This window comes from Lepidochelys olivacea (assembly GCF_965140295.1).
Source record: "Lepidochelys olivacea isolate rLepOli2 genome assembly, chromosome: 8".
In the NCBI taxonomy this organism is placed as follows: Eukaryota; Metazoa; Chordata; order Testudines; family Cheloniidae; genus Lepidochelys; species Lepidochelys olivacea.
The window spans coordinates 29,750,674-29,773,711 of record NC_140418.1 but is presented as its reverse complement, the minus strand read 5'-3'; the positions used below and the strand labels follow the sequence as shown (position 1 = coordinate 29,773,711).

The following is a 23,038-nucleotide window of genomic DNA, read 5'->3' as shown; positions in this document are numbered from 1 at the left end:
CAACACACAATAACGGAGAGCCTAGAAACAATATTAACATCTAGAAACCAAATCCAGATGATCCATGTTAATGTTTTATAGGTTTTATTTCCAACCTCCGTTAAACCAGTACCATTGACTTTATAACAACAATATCTATCTCTTAAAAAGCACTTTACATCAGTAGCTCTCCAAACACATTACAAAGAAGGTCAGTATCACTATTCTAAGTTGTAAGTTAGCAGTAGGCACACTCTAGTTTGTAAATTGCTCCACAATATTGTGTCATGGTGTTGTAAAAAGGAGAAAACTACAACACCCTATACAGCTTCCATACAATAAAACTGCTTCTAAGCAGCGGACAAGAGTCAAAATGTAATGGGCTTTGCAGGGCCTTTTACTGTACATGAATCAGTTCAGCAGTATTGGTCAAAAGAAGAATTAAGAGGTGATGTGTATATAGGTACTTAATAAATAAAGCAAATGGAAGGTGGATATTGTAATAGGCTGAATCAGTGGTGGGTAGGTAGGGTTACATCCTGAGGGATGCTGAGTACCTGTAACTCTGTTGACTACAGTGGCAGTTCCAGGGTTTCTACTTTCCAGGATCAGGTCCTTAAATCCTTATCCAATGAGAAGAAAATGATTGTAAATCAGGATATCACTATTTCCTTTTATTTCTGTAGCATTCTGCCTGATATTGTGGAGGTTTAAATGTGAACAGAAATTGCTAGTAAAGATTCCATTTGGGTGTGTTGGAGGTTACTTGTCACCTGTTCCTTGTATTGAGTGGCTGGGATGGGCTGGGATAAATTCAGTGCAAGTTTTCAGATAGGAACTGCATGGCCACAGCAGGTATAATTGTTAAATGATAAGACTGTCCTCCACCCCAGCAGGTAATTGATTCAGTCTATCAACAATATATCATTGCCTCCTTTATGAGAAGTTGACATTTAAAATATGACAGAGCAGAGCAAAGTTTTCTGACACCCAGTGAGCACAAGTAAAAGCAAACTGATACTAGACCAGCTTTCACGGGGTAGTTCTGTTTCTGCATGTTGGAACCATGGTCTCATGCTGAAATCCACTTCCAGTGAATATGTGAGAGAGGTATGCAAACCCAAGCCAGTTGTTTTCTAAATGTCCTAAAAGATCATTGGTCTACAATAAAATGTTCTGTTGTCAACAATGGCCAATACTAGATACTTCAGAGGAAGGTGCAAGGACCCCCATCATGCAATATTATGGAATAAAACTGCTTATCGGGAAAATAACTTTCTAAGCTCTCCACCCACTAGTACAGGGGTGGGCAAACTATGGCCCGCGGGCCACATCCAGCCCCCGGGACCGTCCTGCCCGGCCCCTGAGGTCCTGGCTGGGGAGGCTAGTCCCCGACCCCCACCCCACCATCTGCCCTCCCCTGCAGCCTTAGTGCACCCCGTGTGCAGTGCAGCTTGCGCCCGCCCATCTCCCAGGCTTTCAAATAAGTCTGTCCCGCTGCTCTGAGTGGCCTGGTAAGGGGACAGGTGGGGAGGGCAGAAGGTCCCGGGGGGCAGTCAGGGGACAGAGGGCGGTAGGATGGGGCAGAGGTTCGGGGGGTGGGGCGGTCAGGAGACAGGGAACAGGGGGGGTTGGATACGGTTTGGGGGGGACAGGGAGCAGGGGGTTGGATAGGGGTTGGGGTCCTGGGCGGGCAGTTAGGGACAGGGGGTCTGGAAGGGGGAGGGGATGGATGGGTTGAGAGTCCCAGGGGGCCTCTCAGGGGGCAGGGGTGTGGATAGGGGTCGAGGCAGTCAGGGGACAGGGAGCAGGGGGGGTTGGATAGGGTGTGGGGTCCTGGAGGGGGCATTAGGGGTGGGGAGTCCTGGGAGGGGGCGGTCAGGGGACAAGGAGCGGGGGGGTGGATGGGTCGGGGGTTCTGAGGGGGGCAGTCAGGGGGCAGATAGGGGCGGGCTGTTTGGGGAGGCACAGCCTTCCCTACCCGGCCCTCCATACTGTTTCGCAACCCCAATGTGGCCCTCGGGCCAAAAAGTTTGCCCACCCCTGCACTAGTAGATGGTTTACACCCAAAGAAGCTACTGATGTAAAGTGCCCAAAGCATAAGAGTGTTCTAGAATTCTTTGTTGAGTTATTTCAATAAATGTATCTGGTGCAGAAGTTAGGCTTGCTCCTTTATAACTCCCAGGATCATCCTACTGCCTTTTTAGCAGGTAGGTAAGACATTTGCTACTCTCCAGGTTTCCAAACAGGAGTGGAGTTTGTTTATTTTCAGGGCAGGGAAAGCACGTACTTATGAATACACTGCCACCAGAAAATAAAGTGGAAAGTATTTCATTTCCTGTCTACATATATCAGGTTTCTAACTAGACCCTAGTTCTCTTTCTTAGTGCCTAGTTTCCAATTTCAGCTGAACAATTTCATTCGCTCCCAGTCATTCAAGCTGGAAGCATTTTTAATTACCTTCAGCAGAAGCAGTGGTCACTGTCACCAGCAACTGCTAGTGAATGGTGTGTACCAACACATTTTCAAAAGCATAAAAGAAGGACCATTGTTGGGGGGGGGGTTAAGCACTCCTTATTCTAGAATGGACCCCGAAGATACTTGCTACACTTTCTTGTCAGAAGAGACAAAGAATTTATGTCATACTGAATGCTGAAGCCAACATTGCTTTCAGTGGTGATTTGACACTTGGTCTAAAAATTAAACCCAGCAGCCATGTTTTGTTGTGAGGCATGAATGTGCAGGTCAAGCTTTCCCTCTGCTTGGTGGCTTCATTCTTGCGAGTGATACAGGTACCTCAATGTAAAATAATTCTATTCTCTGACCAGTTAGGATCCTTGCATTCAGTACTTGTCTTCTACAAGTCACTTGTCTTAGAGCTACAAGTCATTCAGGGCTGGTCTTCACTACCGCAGTAAATCGAGCTAACTTACGCAACTTCAGTTACGTGAATAGTTAGATCTACTTGCTGCAGTGGCTACACTATGCTGTGTTGATGGGAGAGCGTCTCCCGTCAACTTCCCTTACGCCTCTCGGGGAGGTGGAGTACACAAATTGATGGGAGAGTGCTCTCCCATCGATTTAGGATGTCTTCACCAGACCCGCTAAATTGACACTTGCTGCATCGATATCAGTAGTGTCGATCTACTGGGTAGTGTAGACATGCCCTCAGACTTTGCCAGTCCTTCTCTGATGTCTGCAGTCATCCATATTTTCTCAGGGTAATATATGGGATTCTCATGAATCCTGACATCATTTCTGAATTGATAGAAGTCTATGTCATGAAACTGTTTTTACCCAAGGCATGATATCATGATGTTGCCAGACAAAGAGCCACTTCATTGCAATGTGCTGACAGCAACATCATGACACATTCGTCCGAACTTTGACACACACTTGTTCTGTGCTATGGGATTAACTTGGAAAAGCAACAGCCCCATGATCTGATATCCAATAGGGCTGTCAAGCGATTAAAAAATAAATCATGATTAATCGCATGATTTTTAAAATTGCAGTTAATCGCTTGATTAATTGCATTGTTAAACAATAATGGAATGCCATTTATTTAAATATTTTTGAATGTTTTCTACATTTTCAAATATATTGTTTTCAATTACAACACAATACAAAGTGTATGGTGCTCACTTCATATTTATTTTTGATTACAAGTATTTACACTGTACAAAACAAAAGAAATAGTATTTTTCAATTCACCTCATACAAGTACTGTAGTACAATCTCTTTATCATGAAAGTTGAACTTACAAATGTACAATTATGTACAAAAAATAACTGCACTGTAAAATAAAACAATGTAAAACTTTAGAGCCTATAAGTCCACTCGGTCCTACTTCTTGTTCAGCCAATCGCTCAGACAAACAAACTTGGTTACAATTTGCAGGAGATAATTCTGCCTGCTTCTTGTTTACAATGTCACCTGAACGTGAGAACAGACATTTGCGTGGCACAGTTGTAGCTGGCGTCGCAAGATATTTATGTGCCAGATGTGCTAAAGATTCATACGTCCCTTCAACTTCAACCACCATTACAGAGGACATGTGTCCATGCTGATGATGGGCTCTGCTCGATAACAATCCAAAGCAGAGTGGACCAATACATGTTCATTTTCATCATATGAGTCAGATGCCACCAGCAGAAGGTTGATTTTCTTTTTTGGTGGTTCAGGTTCTGTAGTTTCCACATCTGAGTGTTGCTCTTTTAAGACTTCTGAAAGCATGCTCCACGCCTCTTGCCTCTTAGATTTTGGAAGGTACTTCTGATTCTTAAACCTTGGATCGAGTGCTGTAGCTATTTTTAGAAATCTCACATTGGTATCTTTGCATTTTGTCAAATCTGCTGTGAAAGTGTTCTTAAAATGAACATGTGCTGGGTCATCATCCGAGACTGCTAGAACATGAAATATATGGCAGAATGGAGGTAAAACAGAGCTGAAGACATACAGTTCTCCCTCAAGGAGTTCAGTCACAAATTTAATTAACACGTTATTTTTTAACGAGCATCATCAGCATGGAAGCATATTCTCTGAAATGGGGGCCGAAGCATGAAGGGGCACATGAATGTTTAGCATATCTGGCACATAAATACCTTGCAACGGCAGCTACAAAAATGGTATGCGAACGCCTGTTCTCACTTTCAGGTGACATTGTAAATAAGAAGCAGTCAGCAGCATCTCCTGTAAATGTAAACAAACTTGTTTGTCTTAGCGATTGGCTGAACAAGAAGAAGGACTGCGTGGACTTGTAGGTTCTAAAGTTTTACGTTGTTTTGTTTTTGAGTGCAAAAAAATCTACATTTGTAAGTTGCTACTTTCACAATAAAGAGATTGCACTACAGTACTTCTATGAGGTGAATTGAAAAATACTATTTATTTTGTTTATAATTTTTACAGTGCAAATATTTGTAATAAAAATAATAATATAAAGTGCGCATTCTACACTTTGTATTCTATGTTGTAATAGAAATAAATATATTTAAAATGTAGAAAAACATCCAAAAATATTTAATAAATTTTAATTGGTATTCTATTGTTTATCATGATTATTATTTTTAATCACAATTAATTTTTTGAATTAATCATGTGAGTTAACTGTGATTAATTGACAGCCATAATATCCAGGATCAATCTCTGACTTGAAAAATAAATTCAGATTGACTTGGATCTGAACACTGCCATTACTCCTGATGTTTCAACCAGTTTTCCATCCAGGACATAAATATCCACTTGGGGGAGGCACCTGAGGGGTGATGCAGAGATCGATGTTGGGTCTAGTCTTGCTGGCATCTATGGGGCATATCCTTGGCTGGAGTAAAATGTCATAGCTCCATTGACGTGAAAGCAGGGACAGTTTACACCAGATGAGGATCTTTCCTGTATTAATAATCTGGGAGAGGGGGGTCAAGAGCATGTTAATTACATTTTGCAATGGCATAAAAAGTCTGTTTTTTCTCTCCAAATGTTTGTAGCATTATAGCTTTCATTGTTGGCAGGTGTGCTGCCAGGATCAAATTATGAGTGGAGATTGGATATGCACAGCTTGGCCAAATGATCATTAAGGGAGATACATACCATAATCAGCTGTAAGCATATGAAGGTTATAAACACCAAGGAGAGAGGGGAATTGTTTAGGGTGGTCCAAGGAGCTGTAACTGGGCAAAATGGGATAAAAAAAGCAAAGGGAAACTGAGACATCAGTGGTGAGATCTGATAGGCTGTGGAACTGACTCAAAGCCTTGACACTAGAGTCATTTCAAACTGGAGTGAACACAACAACACAAAATATTCTGTGGGGAATAATCCTGCACTGGCCAAGGGGCTGGCTATAGGTAATTTGATAGGTTTTTTGCACTTATATTTCTCTGATCCTGAGTTTCATTCACATAAATTTTCATGTATAATATAAATTTTAATTTGGCTTCAGATAATGTTAGTACTACAGGTGACAGAACTACAAATGCTACTCTAATTCATTCATTTTGCTTTTATTGCCATGAGGAACTTTAAAGTTTATTTTAGCTCAGGGGCTAATTTAAATTATAATTGGAATTAAGAATGGGTGAGAACTGCAAGTAAAACTCAGCAGAGGTACAAAGCTGTCAGAGATGGAGCTCCCTGTTCCTGCCCCACCATACCTCATTGCAGACCCCAAATGATATTTCTTCACCTTGGTACACCTCTTCCAGAATTTGTCTTGCTCTGCTGTGAGATTATTAGATTCTATTGAAGAGTGAAAAGAAAAGGAGGACTTGTGGCACCTTAGAGACTAACCAATTTATTTGAGCATAAGCTTTCGTGAGCTACAGCTCACTTCATTGGATGCACACGGTTTCACGTTGCTTTCTTTTGTGCTTCACTTTAATGATTCCCTCACTTTAGACTTTTCCATTGCTTCACCCCCGCAGTCACTCACAGCTTCACTTTTGCATAGTGCTGTAGTCTAAATGAGGCATGGAGTTGTTTAAATGGAAGATCTGGAAATGTGGAGACTTCTGCTAATGAATACATACCCTAATTTGCATAATTGGTGGCTATGTATTACCTCATTTACGTGTTTTGTATTTTTAGTAAAAGCTGTTTTTATTTCTTACCTCTATTCTATCTCCTGCACAGTATCAGTTGCTCTGCTACAGCCAAAGGCACTTAAATAATCCTGTTACAAAATTAACTTAAATGCTGGGGTGTGGTTGAAAAAGTATTTTTATTTGCTGACAAAATTGTGGTGGTTCCTCTCTCAATCTCTGACAGCCACTGAGGAGTGGGGCGTGAGGGGCTCAGACAGCAGAGTGTGGGGGAGAGAGGAAATATAGAAGGGAGGAAATTCTTTTTACATGGCTTTTATTTCAGTGCATTTTCCTGTTATCATTTAACTAACAAAATTCTTCACCATACTCCGTTGGCTTGTATGTTGTATCCCATCCCCTTCATCTGTTTCTGGTTTTGAGCATACGTTCTTCAGGGCTGTCTTTTGTTTGTAAAGTGTCCAGCACAATAGGGCCATGGGTTTGAGCACCATCATCATATAAGTGATTACTTCTAGCAATGTCCCACAGAGCCTCAGTCAGGCTCCTGGGACTTTCAAAGGGAGTCACTTTTGTCTGTCTGTCTCTGGGGTTTCTGTATCAGACAGACAAGACCAACTTCTGGCAAGCTGGGACTGTAGAGGCCACCTCCAGTGGCCTCTATCTGATGGCTATCGCTGCCATCAGCACAACTCACACTCTGAAAGCCACCAGCCTCACATACAGAGGGAGTCAAAGGTGCTATACCCAGATATGTATATGAACACTGCCATTACTCCTGACGTTTCAACCAGTTTTCCATCCAAGACAAAATATCCACTTGGAGGAGTCATCAAAAGGTAATGCAGCAATTGGTGTTGGACCTAGCTTTGCTCATATCTGTGGGGCAGATCCTTGGCTGGAGTAAATTGTCATAGCTCTGAGGTCGGAAAATGGTGGTGAGGTTCTCTACTAGTCTGTATGGTCTCAGGTAGATTGATTCAGCCATAGGTTCAACCTTGCTGAGACCATAGAGACTAGGAGTATGTGGGAGTAGGTTTCCCACAAAATTCAAGCACCCAAACAAGCACCCAGGACAGGATACCTGAAAGCAGGAATCTTCCAAGGAAAATGGGAGAGTTAGCAGATCTGAAGGAATATCACAACCCATAGCTATAAAACTTGAAGATGTGATTTGTCAGAACTGATAAGCTAAACAGAGCCAGGACCAATAAGTAACTGGAGAGGAGACCTCCTACTAATATCTAGATGCAGGGTGAAGTGGTGGTGGTGATTCTGTAGGTGCCACTCTTTTCTTTACGTCAGTGCTGAACTAATGCCTCTGCCTGGTGTGCAAGGGTACTGCACTTTTGGAAGAAAACTAGTAAAACCAAGAACCACAGCTCTTGGACTGTTAGTGCTCCCATGGCACTTTTGGCAAGAGTAAGGTTGCATCTAGGTCATTACTGTCTCATAGACTCAGAGACTTTAAAGCCAGAAGGGACCATCGTGATCATCTAGAACCTCACCCACCCACTGCTGTAATAGAACCATAACCTCTGACTGACTGATGTCCTCAGAACATTATTTAAAGACTTTGCCTAATGAATTCTCCCCTGCAGTTTCAATGGGATAATTTCTCACTTCCTCTTCTACTCTGTTGCTTGATATGCCTATGTGCAAAGAGCTAGAAATGGCTGCTTTTAGATGGTAGGTGAAATGGTTCCTCCATATAATGTTTGTAAAATGCTTTAGGGTGAAGATATTGTATAAATCTTAATTACTGTAGTAAAAATCAGTGAACTGTCAGTGACCAACATGGGGTCCTTTACAGACTGTTTGTAACAGTTGGTGCAGCAATTCCCACATTTTGGATATAAAACTGGTGTGTAGGCTCTTTTTACTGTTTACTTTTGGGCAAGTTGTTCTGTAAAATCAAATTCATGGCAAACCTTGCTCATCCTTCAGATGTTTACATTTAAAATATTTCCTTCCTTTATTTAATAAGTATCTATTATAAACTTAGGCTATTCTATCATAAAGGCCCACAATATTGTAATTGTTCCATTGGAAGCTGCCCAAGATGAAAAGTTCAGGACTGGTTTTTAATCAGCTGGAAAATCTCAAGAGCTAGCACTTGGTTTTTTACTCCAAAACCAGAGTTAGTTCTGATCCAGCTCATGTTTTACCCTGACTCAACTCCCTCCACATTTGCTCAGATAAGTGATTATGGTTTAATCACGTATCACAAAAGCATTTGCAAAAAGGGACAAACTGTGTAATCTCAGCCAGCAGGTGTGTAACTTTACAAAAGCTTATTTTAGTTAATAAATTCTAACAAGCCAAAACAAACCCTCAGCTCCATCCTCTAATGTTTTAATTTTTGTAGCTGTGTATCCTGACTTCATAACCTAATGCAATATTCATTTGTGTATCAAGCTGTTAACATTCTGGTGTGGAGTGAGGATTTGGAAGAATAATATCGATGGATGGTTTCTCAAACTTGACAATCCTTTCTGTGATGTTGCATCTCCATCTAGTGGTAGACTTTTAGAGTACATTGTGCATCACAGTGAACATAAACAACGAGGAGTCCTTGTGGCACCTTAGGGACTAACAGATTTATTTGGGCATAAGCTTCCGTGGGCTAGAACCCAGAACCCACTTCATCAGATGTACATCTGATGAAGTGGGTTCTAGCCCACGGAAGCTTATGCCCAAATAAATTTCTCAGTCTCTAAGGTGCCACAAGGACTCCTCGTTTTTGCTGATACAGACTAACACAACTACCACTCTGAAACCTGTCACAGTGAACATAGCTGCCTTTTCTGAGTTCTTGCCTCTGGGCATTGCAGATGCATAAAATGGTTACACCTTACTGTTTCTATCTTAACACTACCGCTCATGTTTGTCGCATCATTGCCAGTGTCAACATGGCAGGTTTAAAAGCTAAAGTGCCTCTGGCACTGTAGCTTTGTAGAATGAAAATACCAATAAAAGGCAACAAATCCCTGACTCAGATAGGTAGTTATATACTGAGGGCTGTTTCAGGTGGATAAGCTGTAAAACCACCGGATCACCAAAAAGAATTCAATTAGCATTTTAATAAAAATCTCACAGAGAGCCGGGTCGGGAAGAAGCCCCTTGAAAAAAGTAGAGCACAGCAAGTTTATGCTGAGCCCAGTTACAATGCACTGTTCAGCATCTGTGGCTTTCTTCCCTTTATCTCTCGCCAAGCCACTGTCTCCAACTGTCTCAGACGATTGCTGAGTCTCCTAGAGGCCGAATGGCACACTAAGCTGTAAGGAAGAATTCACGTAGCACTTCCCCCTCAGCCTTACTCTGTGTGTGTCTCTCTCAGAATCTAAAGCTTTTTAAAAGTCTCTTCTGTCAACAGCAACAACAACAAATGCTTTGATTTATCCACTATCTCAGTTTTCTCTGAGCCCCTTTTCCTTTGGGTGTAAGCATTTGGCCCCTTCCTTGAGTATGAGCATTTATTTTAAAAGAAAATGTGTGCTCAGGCTGTTTTGACTTTTTCAGCTTCATAAAACTGAAATGGTTAGCTAGGGCAACAAATGATTTTCTGTTTTGCGAAGTTTGGGAGTGAAATATTTTTCTTTTGTGGGTTAAAGGAGAAAGGTTAGAATTTGACAACAAACACTTACAGCTTCAGAATGGCACCAGAGAAGCCCTCCCTACCTCTAGTTCCCCACTGGAGTTAAAATGTTAGCTCTGAGTACACTAAAAATAGTGAAGAATTAGGAGTTGAAGCTTAGACGCCATCAATGGGACACATGGGCCTCCATTTGCCTGTTAATCAAAACATTTAAGACCTAATCTGGAAAACCATATGCTGTGGAGGAGTTAATGATTAATGTCTGTGAAGTCCTGGCCCAAATAAGAACTAGCACTGCCAAATGTGATAATGTTGTCCTCTGCCACATAGTCACAGCTTGGGCTTCTTCAGATAAGAATGTGGTCTTGTTTCATCTTCAGAGATCAATCCTACTAGGACAGGGGTTGCTTGTTAAACAGCTATTCATCCTTGCTCCTCAACGCACATGCTTCAGAGCAAATATTTTTGCCTATTCTTCTTCCTTTCTCATTGACTTATCTACAGAGCTTAACAATTAAAAATATGCCTTTGCATTTGTATAACATCTTTGCTCTGAGAATCTCAAAATGCTTATAAATATGAATTAAGCCTCAGAATACTCCTGTGAGGTTGTTATGGGATATATAGGGGTCATTTAATCCACCACTGAAACACAGCCATCTCCTCAGTGGAATTTGGCAGATATTAGATAGCACACAAGAACATCTAAGCAACATTTTATAGCAATATGTCAACACCACTCTGTCCAACTGACACTGCAGAGGGAATTTCAATTGGTAAAATATGACCAGATGGAATTTGTCCAAGAAACTGGTTTCATCTGTTCTATCAAATCTTTCAGGAATGCAGCTAAATAAGTTTTAGTCCTCTGTGTGGTGTGAGGTCTCTTTTCCCTACGGAATACTTCTAGGTCTCAGAGAGAACTACAGCAGCACCAAGTGTAAACTACCAGTACCTGCCTCCCCAGAGTCCTCTCTCCATCCTAAGAATGTACAGCAAGGACTCACTGGAAATGCAAGTTCACAGAGTTCCATAAGCATCATTTCTGTGGGAATTGTTCTGCAGAAGAAGTACTTTTACAACATTTTAACATGAATCCACTGTATGTCTATCTGGTTTCTTATATGGTGCCATAGTATCTACACACCTCATACTTCCATAAAATTTCACATGACCTTTAAAAACCACAAGTGCTCATGTCCTCTTTCATCCGGAAGGCCTTCCCAGTACAAGACCTCCAACACTGTGTTGGGGCATTGGTTCAGTCCTTTCTCAGAGGGTTACCTACTGAGTCAGCAATACCACTTCTCTGTGTGCCCTGGTGTTCTTCAGAAGTCTCCATATTGGTGGCGTCTGCCTAATCCTGCTTGCATATGATCAGTTGTACCAGGTCTATTGTAGCTGTTGTAGAATTGTAACTATTCCATGAACAAGTCAATTCTGGTCATTTCCTCCTTTGGGCAAAGGTGAAAGTAAGCCGGTACGCCCTGGTATGGCATACCGGCAAGAGCCAGTGCACCGTAGGAGTCTTCCCTAGGAGTCAATTTGAAGGGCTTGGGGCTCCCAGCAGTGACTGGAGCCCCAGGCCCTTTAAATTGCCTCCAGAGCCCCGCTGCTGGAGCCCTGGGGTAGCGGCTGCGGGGCTCCGGTGGCTATTAAAAGGGCCTGGGGCTCCCCTGCTTCTACCACCCCAGCCCTTTAAATAGCCACTGGAGCCCCGCCACCGCTGCTCCGGGGGCTATTTAAAGGACTGGGGCGGTAGAAGCAGGGGAACCACACGCCCTTTAAAGAGCCCCCAAAGCCCTGGGGTAGTGGGGGCTCCAGCTGCCTCTGCCGCCCCGGTCCTTTAAATAGCCGCCGGAGCCCTGCCGCTTCCCCAGGGATCCGGTGGCTAATTAAAGGACGAGGCAGTAGAAGCAGGGGAGCCCTGAGCCCTTTAAATAGCCCCCGGAGTCCTGGGCTGCTGCTGCTGCTACCCCGGAGGGGTGGGGGAGGAGTAGAAAGATGGGGGGCACTTACCTTACAGGGTGGGCTGGGGCTGGCTCTGACCTCCTCAGCCCTGCCCCTTCTGCCCTAGGCCTCGCCCATTCCAGGGGCCAGAGCTGGCCCCAGCATACCTGTAAGTCACTCGACTTACTTTCACCCCTGCCTTTGGGTATCTTGTTTCTAAATGTCTCGTCTTAAAGGCCAAAATTTCCATAGACATCAGTGACTCAGGGTTGGCCCCTAGATACTTTTAACTTAATCAGCTATATGAAACTGGGCATATGTTCCAGTTGACTGAGAATAAATGAGTTGATGCACTTCTATTCATCTGTCACCATGTTTTGTCCAGCAACTCCAAATTAGTTTTCTAGACTAAGCAACATCTTGGAATTCTTCTTTTCCACACAACATCTTTTTGCCCCCATGCTTTCCTGGCAGAACCACCACACAACTGGGGAGTCTATTCAGGAGAGGCCTGGCACTGGACAGGGCTTGCAGCAGATCAAGAATGATATTCATTGGCAAAGCTGAGTGCATGGGTAGCTTACGTAGCACATTATTTAACACCTTAACACATTATTTGCTATTAAGTATCTCATTATGTATTAAAGTTCACATGTGTACAATGAAGAGAGACTATAATGTTTCGTTAAATTTGCATCAGTGGAAAAATCTGTTCACTTCCATCACTATGAGTGCACTTTGAAAAACCCACTCATTTGTCAAAGAGCAGTTAATCCCTTGTGTATCCATTGCATCCCTCTCCTACCTCCCTCTCTTTTCTCTGCACTTTGGAGTAGAATGAAATTTTCATATTGTTTCATGGCACTGCAGTTTGCAATTTACAGGGCTGAGAGTTTAAGTTGCTCTAAGGATTAAATTTATTCCAATGTATTGAGTGGGCTAGAGTTCAGAAAAGCTTAGGTGCACAATTGTGCTCCTAATTTCTGTGTAATTGCTCTGATTGCATGTGAAGAACAGGTAATTTTGTGTGTTGTACAAGTGATCCAAACTGACATTTAGCATGTGCAATTATTGGAGAGATTGTGTGCCTAACTTATTTGAAACTCTGTTCACATATAAAAATATCTGTAGGTGTAGAACAACAAATATGGAGTTCATTTTCATGTCATGTTAATTGATTATTCCCACAAATTGTTTCTAATCTTCCCAACCTCCCCAATAACTAACAAGTGTCTTAAGAGTTGAATCTGTTTATGTATTGATTACATGAGAGTTGACACAGGTCTGAAGTTGCACCTTTTAAGTTCTTTACCCTTAGCAATGTGCTTATTATAAAAAAGACAACTGATCACAAAGCAGCCAACAGTATGCCATTTTCTTTCCAAGGATAGAAGCGGGTGATTGCCTGTAACAGAAGCAAGAAAGTCACAGCTAAGCTCCTTCTGATTCTCTTCCTTCTTTGTTGCTCCTTCTGATTCTCTTCCTTCTTTGTTTTCTCCTTTAGTGTGGAAACAATAAATGATGGGCAGTTTCACAGTGTGGAATTGGTTATGCTGAACCAAACACTGAACTTGGTTGTGGATAAAGGAACCCCCAAGAGTCTTGGCAAACTGCAGAAACAACCCACAGTCAGCATCAACACCCCGCTCTATATTGGAGGTATGTTCAGTCACTCTTCGCAAGAATAGCTGAGTCCTCGACAATTTTCCAAAAGTTTCTTCAGCTAATAATACAGCTGGCATCTCCCAGCAGATCATGTTACTGCTATGAAAATGATTTGCCTGGAATAAAGACATTAAGAGATTTAAAAAATAAGACATTCCAGTGTTATGGTCTGACGAGATGTTAATAGCCCCGTTAATTCAACAGTCTGTGAAGCCATGAAGGGATGCATGGAGATATTGCAGTGATAGGGATGGCAGAACTTGGATTGGATAGGGAGCATCTCCTCCTCAGCCATGGTTTTTCCAAATTAGCTAGATTAAAACCAAGCACAAATGGCTGCAGGTTTATAATAGATCCCTAAGGGCCATTGGGCCTGATCCAAAAACCATTGACGCTGATGATAAAAATTCCCTTTGGCTTCACTGTGTGCTGGATCAGGCCTTTTGTAAATAATCCCTTTTAATAATCCCTTTTGTACATGGCCGCTGAATTATTATCCTCACAAATCTGAAAACTGGATAATCTTGTTTTGGCCAGAGCTGAACCTTAACAATTGGCTCATATTAAGAATGTCAGAGATTAAAGAGCCTCATGCAGCAGAGATGATCTGGAAACAGAGCTATGAGAACATCTCCCCTGAACCACCCAACATAAATAGTATGTCCTATGAGACCATCTCCCCTGAACCACCCAACATAAATAGTATGTCCTATGAGACCATCTCCCCTGAACCACCCAACATAAATAGTGTGTCCTATGGAAATAAGCATAAAAAGATCATGTAATTAGACTTTTGTAATGCATAAGCATATAATGGGGGAGCATTAAAGTAGTCTTGGCTTCTGACTACTTCCTTTTGCAAGCTCAGTGTCTTCCTAACATAGCTCTGCTAAACATCGCTCCTCTCTAGACATATTGCAAAATTCTGTCCTTTTATAATTGAAAACGTAAACATTTGACTGAAAGCTTTATAAATTCAAAGGACTAATGTGATGTTACTTCCATGAAGACTCTATAAGGATCATGTTTTAAGTGCAATGTAAAACCAAGGATGTGCCCAGTTATACTCACTAAATGTCCCAAGTGTTAATCACAGTGTCCTGTCCAATATGAATAGCTATTTTATGCCTGTCTAGATTAGTGTTTATGCAGGGCTTTGGGATGCTCAAAGGGAAGGTGCTAGCCATTATAATTTATTCTAGTATTATTGTGAATGCAAGATAATATTTATATTTTGTTTTATCTGAAGGGATCCCAACATCTACTGGGCTATCTTCATTGCGCCAAGGCACAGATAGGATGTCAAACGGCTTTCATGGATGTATCCATGACGTCCGCATTAATAACGAGCTGCAGGACTTTAAGGATCTACCCCAGCAGTCATTAGGAGTCCTTCCTGGCTGCAAATCCTGTAACATCTGCAAGCATGGCATCTGCCGGTCCATAGAGAAGACAAGCGTTATCTGTGAGTGTCATCCAGGCTGGACAGGCCCACTGTGTGACCAGGAAATTGGAGACCCTTGCCTTAGTAACAAGTAAGGTCATTGGTGCTGATGGGAATGCTTTCTTCAATGAACTGACATTTAACTTTTTATCTTGCAGAGCCAGGCTTCATTTTCAGAGGTGCCAAATACCCACAACTCCCCCTGAAGCCATTAGGAGTTCTGAGGCCTCTTCACCTCTGAAAATTTACATCAACTACTTCTTGTTTAGAATGCTGGCAGGCCATAGATCTGTTCTCCAGTTCAGGGGAAGTTGAGGCATTTATATCAAGAGCCACATTTTCAGCAGTGGGTGTGCCTGCCAAAATACACAGCCCCACATTGCATACATAAACCCCACATCAATCACACACATTGCATTTGATCCACTGATTGCATATCGTTACCCAGGGATGAGTTTTCTGTAGGGGGATGGTGCACATTTTTTTGATGCATCCACATCCAAAAGAAAGTGCCCATTACAGCATGTGCTGGACGTGATGTTCAGAGTCTAACTCTCCAAAGGCCATAAATGTTGTTCTTAGAACTATGTATTCCAACTTAAACTCGTTCAGAATCCCCCAAAACTCAGCTGTCCTTAGGAGTTCCCTTTGGAGTAGAACATCTGAGGAACAGCAATAGAGTAAGGAATAGTGTATAGTCTCAGGGAACGGGCTTATGAGTGAAGTATTTATAATTCAAAGAAACAAAGTGCACATTCATGTCAGGGCACTGAATAGATACATTAATTTCCTGACAGGAACACAAATAGACAAACCAGCACAGACCAATGGTCTATGTAGCCCTGTGTCTTATCTCAAACAGATGGAAATACTTTTGTATTAGAAGCTACTCCCATGGTAAGCTGTTGGAGAATCTGTGGGAAAGGGATATTGCAAACACATGGTTTTGACAGGCAGAGTGACCCAATCTGTAATTATCCGTGTGACTGATTGCAGTGAACAGGAATTTCACTTGGCACAGCAACCATTTTAAACTAGCTTCTGGGCACAATCCTGCAGGTATTGAGCTCCCTCAATGCTGGAGCTCTGAGTATGCCTAGCACCTCACAGGATTGAAGCCCTTTATGTTGTAAGCCTTAGTAAAACTAGGTAGAGTAAAATAAAAGACAGATCTGGATACATGACCCTAACCCTAAACAATGCTGAAATATTGATTTTATTTTTATTTAAACTAGCCTTTTGTAATTGTATTTCACCAATGAGGATGCACAAGCAGTCCCCTGAGTTTTCAAAATCAGCAAATAGTCAGGATGGCTGGGCAAGGAAAGAAAGAGGGACTTGCAGTTGTTTAAATGGTGAAGGTTTGTTTCACCCTGGGTGTCCAAAAGAGTGGTAGGTGCCATACAGACAGAGACATGATCTCCATACTAAAGAGTGTACAATCTAAGTGGAGATGTGGTAATTCAAAACTGAGGAGGAGACTGGGGGCGGGGGGGGAGTAACAAGGGTTACTGATCTACTGATCGAGGAGCAGCAGTTAGTTTAGTGTTGTTGAAAATGCCTTTTTTTAAATAATGTGACTCCACTTAATTACCCTTTTTTCTGTATCCTGACCTCATTGTTGCTTTTATTATTTCTTGTTTTTCTATTTTTGCCTATTTTGCACACACATAAAACTGGCAAGGGTTAAAATAAACTTTTTTTTAAAATGGAAATAATTTAAAATTCCAGGAGTAAAAATAACAAACGGGGAAAAGTTTATGTAAGCGAGAGCTTTGTATCTATGAAATGTTTGTACTGCTGGATGGCATCCCCAGGCATAAAGATGCCCCCTTTCATCTCCTGCTTCCACAATCTGAGCCTTCATCTACCCACTGAATAGGGGGAATCTATTGCACTTCCTTATCATGCACCACCTCTCCAGAAATACCAAATCCCACTGCAGGACTCTTGAATCATGAAACCATTAAACTAGAACTGAGTCAAGTTTTTCGGAGTAATTTAGCTTCTTTTTTGTCCACAAATTCCACAGACAGATAACAATTTTCCTCGCATTTATTCAACACGTGATGTAATCTGTAGAATAATTTTTCCAAGTACACTTTGACATGTGGATTGTTCACAAGCAGTTTCTTTCAAGTATTGATACTCTGAATCTGAGCTATTTTGTTTGGATAAATTGTATTGTTTGATCTGTGATTGAATGAGCCTAACCCTTTCTCAGGTTTCCCATGAGAACATTTCATGATCACTAAGTTCAGAATTTGCTTTCTGTGAATATTATCCAATATTCACTTGCAGTTTCTGCCAGCATGCCTGGCACTGAACTTCTTTGCTTTAGAATATTGGCCAGAAATTGAATGGGACACATCCAAAGTAAACATTCCTGGAAAAATTGAGGTCTCTTCCTGCCCTAATTCAAACCCCACAAGCATAAGCCAGCTCTAAACTTTTCTTCTTTCTCAGGTGTATCCATGGTAAATGCATGGCTGTCAACTTTGCTTACACATGTAAGTGCTCAGAGGGTTATATGGGCATATACTGCGACAGGAAGAATGACTCCTCAAATCCCTGCAGAATTATGAAATGCAACCATGGGCAGTGTAAAATTTCAGAACATGGGGAGCCATACTGTGAATGTGACCCTAACTATAGCGGAGAACATTGCGACAAAGGTATGCCTGACTACAGTGCCTGGGATGCTGCTTTGCTGTCATTTCTATTCACATTTGTCTTCACTCTTCCTCCATTAAACTCTTATTAATGGGACAATGGCCCCTTTGAGCCATTGAAGGAGGAGGAGAGGGAAACCACACAAGAGCTGGCCAGAAGATGTCTGAACACATGGAAAAGGTAGATCTATGGTAATAGCTCTGTTCCTCCTGAATCCTGGGGATTTGTAGCTCTGAGTGGGACATCTGAATGGAGAAGGCTTGGGATGTAGGTGCTTTTCTGTGCATCTTTCCCTTCATACACTATAAGGATTGTCCTCACTGCATTATTAGGGATGAAAATTCCCCCCAGAACACAAACACATCCCCGATGGGGAAGTTCAGAAAGGCAAAGGCAGAATTCCCAGGAAGCAGTGCTTCTTTAGGAACCATGCTGTGTAGGATGATTAATGTGAGTTGCCCTCATTCCTTCCCTCTCCTGAGCTGTACAAGTTTGAAATGGAATCTCATGGAGAATTCTTAGCTTTTCCTATATTCCTATTGGTCTTTTGGGGAGGCCAAGCCCTCTGTCTGTTCCACACCTGTTTTGCCCCCAAATGAAATGGCCTATTAGAAACTAAGAAAGTTATAACTCCATCTTCTAGTCCTTCCTTTGTTCCCCTGCAAAAGCAACAGTTTGACCCGTAATGTTTTATTTAGGTAGCAGCTTTCATCTGAAAGGATCACAGTCTTTGCCAATTCCATGAATCTGACTGCTGCACAGTGACTGCACAATAGGTTAGGACAGGAAATGTTGCCAAGTATACTTGAGCAAACCCCAGATTATTAAAGTTCATACAGAGTAGGCTGAATGTTGGGTTTGAGAGCCTCCTCTAAAGACCTACACAGAGTAAGCTGCATGGAACTCCATATATCTCATCTGAAAGGATGTAAGGACAGATCAGCCTTACCGAGATTTGTACCTGTGGCTCTAGGGAGCTTAAGTGTTTCAAATGTGAGTCTCATGCCATTAAACCATTCCCATGGCGAATAATGGTCTTACTATTAATATATTTTTTCCATCTAATATGGGGATAATATATACTTTACAGGGTTCTGGAAGCTTAAATAACTATGCTTTGTTAAAGCATCTCCAGTTCTGTTGAAGGTAACAGGCCTGATTCTACACGGCCTTGTATAAATACATACCTGCACAAAGAGAGTTCTAGTCTGTCCTGATAGCATTTTACACCTGGTACAAAGCAGTGGAGAATGGAGACCCAGTGCACTGTTGTTTGCCTTTAATAAAATAAATGTCAGTACACGCACAGGGCTGTTTGGTCGGGAGGGGGTTACAAGATAATTATCACCTTCCCCATCCTTCCTCTCTCTAACGATCTTGGGTTTCATTAAGTAACAAGCCAGTGAATGAGAAAGGAATAAAACTTTAATAATACAAACTGGGGAGCGTCTCTGGTGAACTGCTGTGCACAGCCATGCCTTTAGGGCACATCTCCAAAATCCTACGTTCATAATACTGTCCCTTATGAGCATCTCTAAATTATAATCTTCTACAAACCTATCTCTGCACTCTCCGTTGTCTTAACAGAGAATCTTTGCCAGGGGGAGATTGTCCGAGAAGTGATCCATAAGCAGCATGGCTACAGCTCGTGTGTCACTGCCTCCAAAGTTCCCCAGATGGAATGTCGTGGCAGTTGCAGTAATGGGCAGTGTTGCGTTCCCCTCCGGAGCAAAAGGCGGAAATACATCTTTCAGTGTGTGGATGGATCCTCCTTCATGGAAGAACTGGAGAGGCATGTGGAATGCGGCTGCTCAAAATGCTCATAAGGCATTCTCCAGTCTCTTGCCACTTTAATCGGACCTATTTACTTTCAGTGTGAAGAAGAAGAAGAAAAGAATATTAAGTATATTGTAAAATAAACAAAAAATAGAACTTATTTTTATTATGGAAAGTGAATATTTTCATCTTTTATTATATAAAGTATCACACCATTTCGGGTATATGTATCATATAGTGAGTTATTTTTACCATAAAACTTTTTTAACAGTTGTTAAAAAAATTTAAAATGTTTTGAAAAAATAAAGAAATCATAGCCTAACAAAAGGAGAAATGGGGTAAGTTTATAAGCATGCACGATGGCCAAATGTGAAGATATTTCAAGGACATGCCACAAAACGATAGATACAGACTGCAAAAAATATTCTCCGAGGTTCTGGTGGGTACAACAGGAAAGCACATTCTCACATCTGACTGCCATCTCTTCTATCTGTGCACCCTGAAAATGTCTCCCTCTCAATTCTTACTCTTGCCTAACAATGCTAGTTTGTGTTTGGTTTCTGTACAGTGGCTCAGCTTGATACTCTTGAATCAGTTCCCCAAAAAGTGCATCGGTCTGACATTGACTCCATTACTCAAATATTATAATAGTGTAATGCATTTTTGTTTTGTATTTTATATTTTTATCTGTTTTCCCAGTATATACTTGAGCGACGGTATCTCTATAGCACAGACAACTCTATCCAAAAGGAAGTGGGGGAGAGAATATGGGAAACACATTTTGGGAAGTTTTTGTCCAAAAAGGCAAAAATAAGTGCTAAGTGACTCCAATTAAGCAACATACTAACTATTTCAACTTACACTTCCTGTGTTATTTCCCAGGTTTATGCCTCACTGCTCTCAGCCTTGAGTTCTTTTTTGTATATGAAATGTGGGGAATACACTACAATGAAGTTTGGCAAACCTAGACACTGCAGCTTTCAAAGTTCATGTATAAATCCATTTTAAAAGAGAGTGAAAATACCCCAAGAACCAGAATTTACCTTGCTAATATATTGTACTTTATTCCTACTTTCATTTATTTCAGCCAAAATTTTACTCCTTGCCACAGTTCCCTATTAATGCACACTCTATGGTAAATGGCCAACATGCTGCTTCTCCACCTGCTACTTCTCAAATTAGTGTAAGTTGCACAATATGCATGTGGAATTCCTATAGGTCTGCTGTCTGTCCCACCTTAAGAGATTCCATCTGTTCTTAAGGAGACTCTTGATATCTCCATATAGTTTTGCTCTCGCTTTTCACTATGTAGCTTGACTAATCCATGCTAAAAATGTTTTCACCTGCACTATTGTATATTCTGCATTTGTTCCTCCCGCAGGACTCCCGTTGACTTTAACAGGAGCCGTGTGTGCAGAATGAACTCTGAGTATGCAGCAGAGATCTGTGTAGATCAGTGGTTCTGAAAGACGGTCCACCGCTTGTTCAGGGAAAGCCCCTGGCGCGCCGGACCGGTTTGTTTACCTGCCGCGTCCACAGGTTTGGCCGATCGTGGCTCCCACTGGCCGCAATTCGCCACTCCAGGCCAATGGGGGCTGCAGGAAGCGGCATGGGCCAAGGGACGTACTGGCTGCCCTTCCCGCAGCCCCCATGGACCTGGAGCAGCAAACTGCAGCCAGTGGGAGCCGCGATTGGCCGAACCTGCGGATGCGGCAGGTAAACAAACCGGTCTGGTGCGCCAGGGGCTTTCTCTGAACAAGCGACAGACCAGCTTGGAGAACCACTGGTGCAGATGACAAATTCTCAGTGTGAATCTGAGAGGTGAAATTTTTACCCTTAGTGTGTTGGGGGTTTTGCCAGGGTTACCTGTTAGGGACATTGATTACATTACACAAGCCTTGAAGTGTTCTATTACTATGAATTAATTCCTGTCAATTACTGTTCCATTGTTTCCTCAAGTAATTTCTCTTTCTCCCTGTAAGGGTACTGAGTATAGTGGTCCTTTCTTCAATGAGTATGTTTGTGAGAAACAGCTAAGACAGAGCTTATGCCCTGCAGTTTTGGCCTGACCCAATGCTCATTGAAGTCAATGGAAAAGATCAGGCCCTTTAAGAGCAGGGGCAGAAAGAGGTCATCAGTTTTATAAAAAAAAAAAAAAAAAAAGTAAATTAGTGCTTTTGCCTAAATGAGGCTTTTTTTTAAAAAACAAAAAAAGGGCATGAAACAGATTCCTGTCATAGCCAGTTCAAATTTACATTCCCCTCAGGAAAAGAAAACAGACACTATCGCAGTTACAATGTAAATCTTTGTCCTTTTCTGGAACCAGCAGCCCTAAGATGCTTATAGGCTTTATTCTAATTAAAACCCTTTTTATCCATAACAGTGTAGTCAGCGTTCCCTTTTGTTTCCCAGAGTAATTTGGGCAGGAGGGAAGTGAGTGATACAATAGAAGTCTTTCAGAATAAATACTAGTACAATAGAGCCTGCAATCAGTGAAACATAAAACAATCACGAGTTAATGTGCCAAAACCTGATTGAAATAGTATAGTTCAGGAGCCAGAAAAAAACAGTTATATATAGCATAGGTTTCATTTCATTTTGAGTGATAATATGTGACGCTAGAAGCAGCTGGAGTTTATAAAGTTTTAAAAAAAAAATCCTCCCTGCCCCCCAATCTGTAGATTCTAAAAATTTGCAAAAGCATCTAACTGCACATGCTTGTATAAACATGGCCCTGGTACAAATCTACTATTGTTGATACATTCTTTCTCAGTGCATTTTCATAGATGCAGTTAGCCATCATTTCAGGGAAGAGAAATTAAGACTTGACCAGTGAATCGCACTGCTTCCTCACTCTTAATGTTTTAAAGTCTCATTAGTAAGATGGATAATTGGCTGCCAGTAAACCACCAAAACATTGTATGGCATTGCTTTCCCCGAAAACTTAACTGAAATTGTAGCCAATGGTTTCATCCAAACAGCAGCATGACTGAGAGAAAATAATGTTTCCTTCTTTCCCCCACCCCAATCTTCTGACAGGTTTTTAAATTGTGGCTGTTACCAAAGGCAAAAAAGCCATCAACGGCCGCTTAAATGAATCCCAGATTGACGTGTTAACCAAAACTTCACAGCAAAATGATAATAGCTACAGTACAATGGGGCTGGCCCTGTTCTGTAATCACAGTCAAGTGCTGTGACATACAAATAACTCAGAATTCCTATTTTTTAAACCAAAAGAAGCATTTTTTACACATTTCTAGACAGCAGTTGCGTGACAATCACTGCCATGTTTCAGATCAGTGATTTTACTGGCTTAATATGGAAGTAGTTTGTTTGGTTTAATTAAAAAAACTTAATGGTGCCAAAAATATCAGTTTAACTGAAGTGTTAATTAGCTCTGTAAGTTTCCTCTGTAAC

General features: G+C 41.7%; 1 protein-coding gene across 1 annotated transcript in view; it reads left to right on the top strand.

The window, feature by feature from the left end:
- Window positions 1-21,154, top strand: part of SLIT3 (slit guidance ligand 3) — an 810,486-nt gene extending 789,332 nt beyond the window's left edge. Inside the window, exons 33-36 of the mRNA XM_084636935.1 lie at window positions 13,568-13,722; window positions 14,978-15,263; window positions 17,639-17,847; window positions 19,433-21,154. Coding sequence (XP_084493061.1) covers window positions 13,568-13,722; window positions 14,978-15,263; window positions 17,639-17,847; window positions 19,433-19,671 — 889 coding nt within the window. The 3' untranslated portion in view covers window positions 19,672-21,154. The remainder of the gene's footprint in view (window positions 1-13,567; window positions 13,723-14,977; window positions 15,264-17,638; window positions 17,848-19,432) is intronic.
- Window positions 21,155-23,038: the final 1,884 nt, after the last annotated feature.